Raw genomic sequence first — 11,104 nt, 5'->3', positions numbered from 1 at the left:
AATTGTATTTATCAGAATCATTTTAATCCATCATACCATTTACTTATACTCGAGTATTTATGTTAAGAAGAAACAGTACTTTTACTCCATTACAATGATATGCATGCCGCTCGCTACTTTTATTTACCAATTAACCTACTTCTAACTTGAAAAAAACATGTTAGCCCTATTTTATGGTCATAAGTAACTGTTAAACATGCATCTTTTGGTGTATGCACTAATCTCGCTCACACACATGCACGCATAGACACACACACACACACATACACTCACAGCAATATCAGAATTTGCACATTCACTTTTAATTTAGTTATCCATCCATCCATCTACCCATTTCCTACCGCTTATCCGGGGTTGGGTCGCGGGGGCAGTAGCTTTAGCAGGGACGCCCTGACTTCCCTCTCCCCAGCCACTTCATCCAGCTCTTCCGGGCGTTCCCAGGCCTAATTTAGTTATTTTTATTTTATGTTCATGCTCTGATTTAAAAAAGAAATCAAAGTGACCATTTATTCAGTACTTGAGTAGTGTTTTCACTGAGTACTTTCTTCCCTTACTCATGTAATTTTTTTGGAGGACTACTTTTTACCTTTAGTCATATTATTTTCATGGAACAGTACTCTTACTTGAGTACAATATTTGGCTACTCTACCCACTTCTGGTGGCAGTGCATGAAAAAAAACAAAAACGAAGCGGGTTCAACCAAATCAGCCTTTTTTTTTAAACTTGATTGACATTTTGGAATATTCAGTGCCTTAAAGTAGTTCTACAGGAGGTATTTATTTTCACAGAATTCTAGTGTAAAGGTGGCAGTGCAATTTATATGAAATAGGTTTACAGGTGCAACTCAATAAATTTGAATAGTGTCAAAAGCTGAATTTAGTTGGGGAGTTCAATTCAAAAAGGGAAACTCATATTATTGAGATCCACAACACATACAATCATATACATTTCATGATTGTTTTAAATATATACGCCTAATTTTAATGATTATAGCTTCAAGCAAATGAAAACCCCAAATTCACCATCTCTGGAAATTAGAATATTACATAAACAATCAAGAAAAAATGGAAATGAATTTTAATGGAGAAATTAGACAGGTATTTTCCCTCTGAAAAGTATTTTCCCAAGTGTTTAATGACTCTATATAATGTTTGAATAGTGACATAAATGGACTTTCATTGACATGCACCTGTACTTTGCTCCTTAAACTTTGAGCCTTCACAAGTGCATCAATGCCATTTATGGTAATTGGTCCGTGGTTGTCAATGCGCCCTCAAGTGTAAAACATTTGCAACAAGTTACTTTTATTGAAAAAGCACTAAATCTATCCCGATGGGCCGTTTCCGGCCCGCAGGCCGTATGTTCGACATATACTGTCCTGGCCACATTTAAAAAAAAATAATTTCCCCTTCCAACTCAATCATTAAAGGGCAGCACAGTTGGGTAGCGGTTAGCACGTCTGCCTCGGTTCAAATCTCAGCTCAGGTCCTCCTGTGTGGAGTTTACAAGATGTGTTGCTTGTGTGGGTTTACTCCCATGTACTCCTGCTTCCTCCCACATTAAAAAAAAAAAACATCCACGCTAGGTTAACTGAAGACTCCAAACTGTCCATACTGTAGGTATGAATGCTTGTTTGCTGTGCCCTGTAATTGGCCAGCGACCCGTCCAGGGTGTACCCAGCCTCTTGCCAAGCTGGGATAGGCAACAGTTCTCCCATGACAAGACCGAAAGGAAATGAATGGATGGATGATTGATTTAAAATAAACACACAGTAGTTATGATATATGGACTGTGAACAACAAATGTGACAAAAGTTGTGGTTACGAAAACAGCAGAATGTACAGTGGGTACGGAAGGTATACAGACCCCCTTAAATTTTTCACTCTTTTTTTATATTGCAGCCATTTGCTAGAATCGTTTTTGTTCATTTTTCCCCACAATGTACACAGCAGTTTTTCACACATGGTTTTGGTGATCATCTGCCATTCCTCCTTGCAGATCCTCTCCAGTTCTGTCAGGTTGGATGGTGAACGTTGGTGGGCAGCCATTTTCAGGTCTTTCCAGAGATGCTCAATTGCGTTTAAGTCAAGGCTCTGGCTGGGCCATTCAAAAACTGTCACAGAGTTGTTCTGAAGCCACTCCTTTGGTATTTTAGCTGTGTGCTTAGGGTCATCGTCTTTTTTTAAGGTGAACCTTCGGCCAAGTCTGAGGTTCTGAGCACTCTGGAGAAGGTTTTCGTCCAGGATATCCCCGTACTTGGGCACATGCATCTTTCCTTTGATTGCAACCAGTCCTCCTGTACCTGCAGCTGAAAAACACCCCCACAGCATGTTGCTGCCACCACCATGCTTCACTGTTGGGACTGTATTGGACAGGTGATGAGCAGTGCCTGGTTTTATCCACACATACCACTTAGAATTAAGGCCAAAATGTTCTATCTTGGTCTCATCAGACCAGAGAATCTTATTTCTCACCATCTTGGAGTCCTTCAGGTGTTTTTTAGTAAACTTCATACCGGCTTTCATGTGTCTTCCACTGAGGAGAGGCTTCTGTCGGGCCACTCTGCCATAAAGCCCCGACTGGCGGAGGGCTGCAGTGATGGTTGACTTTCTAGAACGTTCTCCCATCTCCCGACTGCATCTCTGGTGCTCAGCCAAAGTGATCTTTGGGTTATTCTTTACCCCTCTCACCAAGGCTCTTCTCCCCCAATTGCTCAGTTTGGCCGGACGGCCAGCTCTAGGAAGGGTTCTGATCGTCCCAAACGTCTTCCATTTAAGGATTATGGAGGCCACTGTGCTCTTAGGAATCTTAAGTACAGCAGAATTTTTTTTGTAAACTTGGCCAGATCTGTGCCTTGCCACAATTCTGTCTCTGAGCTCTTCAGGCAGTTCCTTTTACCTCATGATTCTCATTTTCTCAGACATGCACTGTGAGCTGTAAGGTCTTATATAGACAGGTGGGTGGCTTTCCTCATCAAGTCCAATCAGAATAATCAAACACAACTGGACTCCAATGAAGGTGTAGAACCATTTTAAGGATGATCAGAAGAAATGGACAGCACCCGAGATAAATATATGAGTGTCACAGCAAAGGGTCTGAATACTTATGGCTGTGTGATATATCAGTTTTTCTTTTTTAATAAATCAGCAAAAATTTCAACAATTATGTTTTTTCCTGTCAATATGGGGTGCTGTGTGTACATTAATGAGGAAAAAAATAACTTAAATGATTTTAACAAATGGCTAACAAAGAGTGAAAATTTTAAGGGGGTCTGAAAACTTTCCGTACCCACTGTAAGTTACAATATAGTGTATGTAACTGCAAGCCTCCAGATCTATCCTATTAGTGAGCTAAGCTACACTGTAAATAAACATAAAGAATGGTCAGTGCAAAACAAATACCTCCTGCCATATCCTCAACTGTATGTGAAGTGGATTTCTTTTTCTTCTAGTGAGTCATTTTCTCTCCATCTGTCCTCTGACCTGGTGCCTTGGGCGTCGCGCATCAGTTTATGCAAGTTTCTCTCTATCGTGTTCACACGGCAGCCTCCTTGTAGAGCGCTTTGAGGTAAACAGGCGCCATCTGAGTGCCTTGCACCATCCAGACGCTCATGTATATGTTTGGAAGTCAGCGGATTCTATAGATAAAATGAACTGAAACAAGTCGACATAGAATATTGGTGTCCTTAATATGGAATAGATTTATTTTTAGATCAGTATTTTTCTCTATTTTATGCTGGAAATGACAAACTCACTGAATATTTTACATTATTACTAATTATTGGACTTTTTGAAGGCAAAACCCAAAAGTAAAGTAAACAAGTTATGTTAAGTTAGTATGCTGCTATCGACTCTGAAAAACAGCCCTGAGTTTGCATGTATGGCTTTGTGAGTGCTTTTACCCAACAAGCACTCTCTTACTGACCAGATCATTTTTAAAAGCAAGGACGGCAGGTTTCCTTGGAGTTGGTCCAAATTAGCGCTACCAAATTCAGAATGACTATTATAGGCTGGGCTTGCTTCCTGACATAATTTACTGTAGGTGTTTGAATTCTGACTCAGGGGTGGCTTCACTGCACACGTGTACCAATGAATATGTTCCACACTGTCAGGAAGCATTTTTTCAATATAACCTAACCCAATCTGGACTGAATTCTCTTGAAGTGTTTCTAAATTGTTGGTTACTCCAATTAAATAAATGCCAAAGGCCTTGTTCCTAAAATATGAAGAGTAGATTGTGTTAGGAAAAGGATCGCAGCATCCTAACCCTCTGCCAAAGAGGCTTCATTCTCAAGTTGTGGTCACAGCTCCCATGCAAGGAGAGTAATCGGATCAGTACAAGCTCCAGAACGCCTGAAGCGGCATGAGGGATGGACACGTTTGAGGCTGCTGAATCTAATCAATGAGATAATCAATAAGTGGGGGCTGGAGGAGGGGATTACTTAAGACTGGCGGAAACACCATTCACTCATCTTGATTAAAGGCCACTCTTGGTGTGTCAGCGCTTGCCTGTTGCGCTGTGGGCTGACACCATATCTCAGGGTCAATTATAAATTGCAATCTGTTTAATTACTTGGGTATTATTTCTGTGGTCTCGAAGGTAAACATGCGGATATGGGTATGTGTTGAGGTTTATGAATTACCCCGGAAGATATTGATCTCTGCTCCCATGTGAATTTTCGGAGCTTATTTTATGCACGGGCACTGCAAACGTATTCAACTTTCACCCGTGGCGTTCCATAGAAAGCACCATGCTGTACCAGCCCAGGATAAGTTGTAACGGGAGCCAAATAAAGAACATAAGACGGATTAGGCACGCTGAAACTGACTTACAGGGGTTCTTGTGAAGCCGTGCTTTTAGTACGGCTCCAGGCTACATTCTGTTTTGCCACAATTTAGTCTTGTAATTAAATGTCGTTTTTCAGGCATGTTTGCATATAACAAGCACAGTGGCGCCACTTGTTCGTGTTAAACAATTCATCTATGTGTCAGCAACCAGCACTAAAGAACAGGGGGTGTTTAATAAGTATTGTACCTTTATAGGCCATAGCAGTACTTGGTGTGTTGTGTATTAAAACGTTCCTTGAGTATCACACTGATCTCATGCGTTCCAATCTACTTAGCTTGTTACCACAAAGCATGCACGCACACTAAATGGACACATTTTAAATTGCATTACTCTTATGAAGTGGCCCAAACTGAAAAAGCCGTTGAGATTTACTGTCCATCAAAGCCGAGGTGTGTGGATATGGTTTTCCCCACAGGAAGTATTACATCTAGTCTCTTCCAGGGGGAGTTGGGGAGTGTATCACGTCAACTATGGAGTGCCTGCTGGGCCATGAAACAGTTGTCGTGTTGTATGATTAGCGTGTAAAACAGGCAACTCCATTCTGCTATTTTTTAACAGCTATAATTGATGGTCCTTTGGATTGGGCACACCATAAAAAATCTTACTGCATGATTGAATTTCATTACAAATGCAGGGTTTTCTTGCAAAAATGAACATCTATTATAAGTGGAATCAAAAGGAGTAATTAAGACAATAAAAGTCAATTGAATTAGAATGAAAATTCCTAAAACCATGTCATTGTTTTACTCAACCTCAACCACACTTTATTAACAAAATAGAAGCAGGTCAAATATTGCAAAGCATAAAAATGTAGTTTGAAACACAGCATTTGAAAATGATAACAAAACATCACATGGGCTGCAGCACACAGGAGACAGCGACCCCCAGTTAACCCCTTGGGGTTGGACAGAAGAGCAAATACAGTAACTGGGAGTTGAAGAGGATGCGATGCATTGATAAGTCAGAGGTTCACTGTGTCCTTTACTACCAGAGGTCAAGCAGGGTGGAATTGTAAAATCAAATCCACAGCACAGTGAAAAATGTTTGGGGCCAGATCAGCCATTGCAAATCATTCACAAAATGTGCATACTCAAACCATTCAATGATCCATTTTTCTGGGCGTCTACATGGAATCCTATCTTTCTTGTTGTTTTTTTACAAGTTTGTTATGTGGAAAAGACAATAGTTAAGGGTACCTGAATGCAAACGGTCACACATCTCTTCTGCCGACTGAACAAACAAAAGAAGTGATTCAGCACCATGAGGAGCACTCAAGTGTTTAGTGGGGGAGGAACGTAGGCCTTCTAGTTTGGGCTGACATGGCCATTTCATTGCACCTTTTTATGTTTTAATCTGAAGGCCTTTACATCTCACTAAACTGAATTTAATTGGAAGCTGTCACTATTTTGGACCCCTTTAGAAAAAATTAATTGGCGATGTCAATGTGTGTTAGAAGGCTTTTATATTGCGCTGAAAACACAGAAATAAAAAGGGCGTCTTTGTATTTGTGACACAGCCTGCACATGGTAAGTGTGCCTCAGTCTTAATTTCGATTTAAAAAGGTGTATTTGGTGTTCAAACCTTCTGTTAAATCAGACCTGCATGGTGTAAAAAGCGTTTGCATCAGTCGTTGCCATGTTTGTGCAAGCCTAAAAGCCTCTCCTCTATATTATGACTGGCCACATTCCACAAAAGCAAGAATTCTCCCCCAGTTTAGAATACATCAAGCACATCTTGTTGTAAATACAATGAATTATCTGTACAAGGTTAGATAGCTTTAAACAAAAAAAGTCCACAATAAAGGCGAATCATAGCCATGTTTTTTTTGTGTGGAGAATACTTGTTTTTTTTTCACAATAAAAAGCAATCTATGCTATATTTACCTGCAATGTTTACATTGACCAAATCATTCTAGCTCAATTCAAGACGTTGCTCAATTTTTGAAAAAATATGATCGTACAAACCCCCCATTTAAATGACTTGTTTATTGTTTGTTTGTTTTTAATTTCCTCTCACCCAAAGCAGGCTATATTCATAGACACACAAAACCACAGAACTGTTATTTGAGCTACATCAACTTTGCAGCAGAAGCATCCCAGTGACGTCATACTCATCTGTTTGTCGCCACGGAGTCAACAATTGGCACGGCATTAAAAAGAACAGTATACATTCAGAAAAAAGGATGACCACGCAGACCTGCGTGTGGTTGGGTGGGGGTTTGGGGGGCTACACCCACGGCATCTAGAACAGTATAAATAACCCCAATATTTATTGACAATCAAATGATAACGAAGAGAAAAAAAGAACATGCACTGACAGCATTATGTCCTTTCTGATACCAACTAATATTTTTTCCCCTCTTGTCTCTCCAAACAGGGTTAAAACAACAAATACAAATCCTAACTGCAGTTTCACAAAAATAGAGAAATGGCACTTTGTTATAGTCATATATATGTAACTCTCATAATATCTATATATATAGTCGTCATATTGATGAAGCATGAAGGGGGCTTTGCCTCCTCGTCGGTGGTCATGGTTCCTCGGTCGCGCGCTATGTGTGCGTGTGTTGAAACCATGCAGAAATATCACCATGCATATGATACATCGGCCTGACTATTTACATTTACATTCATGCGCTCGTGCAGCGTTCCCTCGCGCACACATGCCCCATTTTTATTGTATGCCCCCTCTATGCCTGAAAAAAAAAACAGATGTGTAGTCCGATTGTGGCTAATAGCACAGGTGGAGGGAAAAGTGTTTAGGGGTGGAGGGAGGGACTGTCATTTACAGAATATACAGTGCTGGGGCCCTGGGCAGCAGACTAACCGGTTAAAGTTGACTATAACGAGACAGAGATGAGACTACCCGCCTCTTATATGGGGACAAACATGTTGTTTGGGTCGTGTATGCGTGTCAGTCTGTGCGGCCTTTGTAAATCCTGTCTGCCCCCCTTTCTTTTTACGCATCGTTTGTCGTGGAGAGGTGCGTGGTACAGTCAAAGCCCCGGTGCGAGCCCGCATCTGCGTGGTAGGCCCCACTGTGCCAGTATGATGAGTCGCACACCGTCTGCAGGGAGTTGATCTCAGAGGCAGACGAGTTCCCGTCCCGCCGTTTGGACCGCTTGCGGTTCCGCAGTATGAAGACGAGCATGCCCACTACAGTGAAAGCGGACGTGACAAACACCAGCAGCAACCCGGGGACGAGCACCGAAATGGAGACCCGATTGGGCTCAATGTAAGAGTTTGAGCGCGTGCCCGAGTCCAGCGTGAAAGTGCTGTTTTTGGACAGGGAGGTGGGAGGAGGGATCCGCTCGTAGAGTCTGGAACACATGAGGTCGTTCCGCACGTAGCGGAAGTCGCGTTTCCAGAACTCTTCAGGCGACTCGCACTTGAGATCGCTCACGATGACGTCAGCACCGAGTCTCTCTGTCCACTCTTTGAAGGGCACGATGTTACAGGAGCAATCCCACGGATTCCCGTGCAAATCAATCTGAATGATGGAGTTGAGCTGGTCCAACACGCCCGGCACAGGCAGATAGGAGAAGTAATTATTATGCAGGCTTATTTTGGACAAAGAAATCCCGAGGAACGCATCCACTGGCAAAGACTTCAGCAAGTTGTTATTGAGAAACAGAACCCTCAGGTTCGGCATGGGGCTAAACGCGCCCGCTACTATCAGCTGGATGTTGTTATATTCCAAACTGAGATATTCCAGGTTGATGAGGCCCACGAACATCTCTGCCATGAGCGAATCCAGATAATTCTTATCCATGTACAGCCACCTCAGCTCTGTCTGGTTCTGGAAAGTGCTGTTGTCAATCACTTTGATGTTGTTCCCACCGAGATCGAACAGGTTGAGGCTCGTGTAACTGAGCAGCTGGTTCTTTTTCACCGCGTGGATGTTGTTGTCTCGCATGTTCAGTTCGTGGGCGTCCACCGGCCTCGGCTTCAGGTTAGATAAGCTCTCGATCTTTTTACCCTCACAGTTGACCCCCAGCCCCTGCCTTGAGCCAACCAGCTTGCAGTTGCACGGCTGCGGGCAGGTGCCGTTGTGACGCTGCTCTGTGGCCCTGCTCACACCTGTGGGCCCTGGTGTGGGTTTGGTCTTAAGCTGCCAGTTCTCACGTGATTTGGAACGGCTCTTGGCTCCGTGACTGCCAGGCGTCGGTGGCCCACTGGCATCTGCGCTGGGCTTGTAAGGCGTTGGGCGTGAGCCGCCACCGTGTGCCACGGGACCTGAGGTCTCATCCTGTGTGGGAGGGGCCACCAGGCTGGTGTCTGCTCCGCCGCTCTGTGAAGGGCACAGCTCCGCTTCAGACGTCTCGTTCAGGTCGCTCCCTTGCAGCCTGGTGGGAGCCTCGCAGATCACCCTCCCAATGAGTGCGTTGGGCGGTATATTCTCCAACCATTCTTTGAGGGAAACCAGGTCACAGTTACAGTCCCATGGGTTGTCTTCGAGCAGAACCTCCACAATGCCAGGGATCTGCTCAAGGATCCCTTCATAAGGCAACGTTTTGATTCTGTTCCCCCGCAGGTCGAGATGCGTAATGGGCACATGTTGGAACACGTTTATGGGTAGCGCACTGATGAGGTTGTCATTAAGTATTAACACTTCAAGTTTATTAAGGTCCCTGAACACAGCCGGGTCAATTTCCCTCAATAGATTAAAATCAGCTTGGAGGTATTCCAAGTCGTCCAAGCCCAGAAATGTACTCTTCCTGAAGGAGCGGATCTTGTTGTTGTTAATGTGCAGTCTTTTGACCAGCTGCAGTCCCAAAAAGGCACCCGGGACAATGTCGTGCAGTCCATTGTTCTCCAAATGCAAGCTGACGGCATTGTAAAAGTTGGCGAACTCGTTGGGGAAGAGCCTGGAAAGAGAGTTGCCGTGCAGCAGCAAGTGGTAAAAATGCGAGCTGGGCCCGGTGAGGTGCTGCAGCGTGGTGAAGCTTCTTTTTTCGCAGCCGATATGCACGTCTCCCTCGACCTCTGTGCACGAGCATATCTGCTCCTCACACACGTCCCTTGTCACGTTCCCACTGGCAACACAAAGAGCCGCGTTCAGCAGGACAACCCAAAGCAGCATTTTTCATCCCCCGGTCTCAAGACATAGGAGCTGTTGATCGAGTCAAAATCAGTCCAAAAGAAAGCCAAGGGGAGACGCGGTTGGATAAGGCAGTCTCTTTATAACACATCTAACCCGCTCGTGCGTACACACTTAGAAAACGAAACGTCCTCACAGCCTCAGCGGGTCAATTGGGCGAAAAACATTCGCAAGTAAAGTCCAACACATCCTTTTTACAGCTGAAACGACTGACCTTGGCAGAAAAATAAGGAACAAATGGTCGCCTTCTTCTCTCACTGGCGCGCTGCGGCGCGGGGAGCTGTCCCCTTTCCCCTGGTGCCGAGGCTTGGCTGGAAAACACCCGCATCCCCCGCTCACATCTCTCGACTGCGTCTTATCTCGCGCATTCCTCTTCTTCGCGTGTCGAAATCGGGATCACGCAACAAAAAAAAAAAAAAAAAAAAGCAGAGAAATTGTTCATCTAACGCGGAGCTGTAGGAGAAAGATGGGATACTCCACTGAGCTGCACTGACAAATGCAAAAAAAAAGGGGAAAAAAAGAAAACAAACCCGCCAGTGCAAAATCAATCCATACTTATTGTTCGTGGATGAAGAAATATATCTATCTATCTATCTATCTATCTATCTATCAAAAGGCTGTGTGTGCGTCGCTGATTGCGCAAAAGTTGCGCCAATTCAGCGTGGTGCCAGCCGCCGTCTCACTCCCCCGGTTTGCAGCACCGCTGCGAAAGTGTCCAAGTCGGCGCAGCAGTGGCGCGATGACACGTTCAGGTCGTGATGCCTCACTTGCATCCCAAATTCCACCCCCATTATTCAAGGAACCACCCAGCAGTGCAATCCTAGCCCTCTCTGTTTTAACAAACACTGTTGAATGCGGTAAAACTAATTAATCCGCCACAGGCATGCCTCAGCTCCGCAAAAGAGTATCAAACGATGCGTCAGCCTGTATGCGCATGTGTGCGTGACGTGTGACGTGTTCCTTCTAAGATGATTTGCAGAGACGGATCCACGAGGATGAGAGACAAAAGGATGCGAGATGAGCAAAGATTTCGATTTGCTGTTTAATTGTATGGTTGTCGATTTTTTTTGTTTTGTTTCCATCAGCCTGGGAGGTCCACACAAGTGAAGCTCCAGTTCGCTTCTCTTCCCTCCATCGGCAGCGCTCTGTGGGAACA

The 11,104-nt window shown here is 44.1% G+C and overlaps 1 protein-coding gene across 1 annotated transcript; it reads right to left on the bottom strand.

Annotated features, from left to right (window-relative positions):
- Nucleotides 1-5,583: 5,583 nt before the first annotated feature.
- Nucleotides 5,584-10,859, bottom strand: LOC133489163 (SLIT and NTRK-like protein 1). Its single transcript, XM_061797983.1, has one exon. The coding sequence runs from the start codon at nt 9,928-9,930 to the stop codon at nt 7,807-7,809; it is 2,124 nt and encodes a 707-aa protein (XP_061653967.1). The 5' UTR covers nt 9,931-10,859; the 3' UTR covers nt 5,584-7,806.
- Nucleotides 10,860-11,104: the final 245 nt, after the last annotated feature.

This window comes from Phyllopteryx taeniolatus, chromosome 1 (assembly GCF_024500385.1).
Source record: "Phyllopteryx taeniolatus isolate TA_2022b chromosome 1, UOR_Ptae_1.2, whole genome shotgun sequence".
Lineage (NCBI taxonomy): Eukaryota > Metazoa > Chordata > Actinopteri > Syngnathiformes > Syngnathidae > Phyllopteryx > Phyllopteryx taeniolatus.
The sequence above is the reverse complement of the archived record's forward strand: the minus strand, read 5'-3'. Positions and strand labels throughout refer to the sequence as shown.

Bases quoted from the DNA above. Each gene is read 5' to 3' on its own strand.
- LOC133489163 (XM_061797983.1), bottom strand. From the start codon at position 9,930: ATGCTGCTTTGGGTTGTCCTGCTGAACGCGGCTCTTTGTGTTGCCAGT.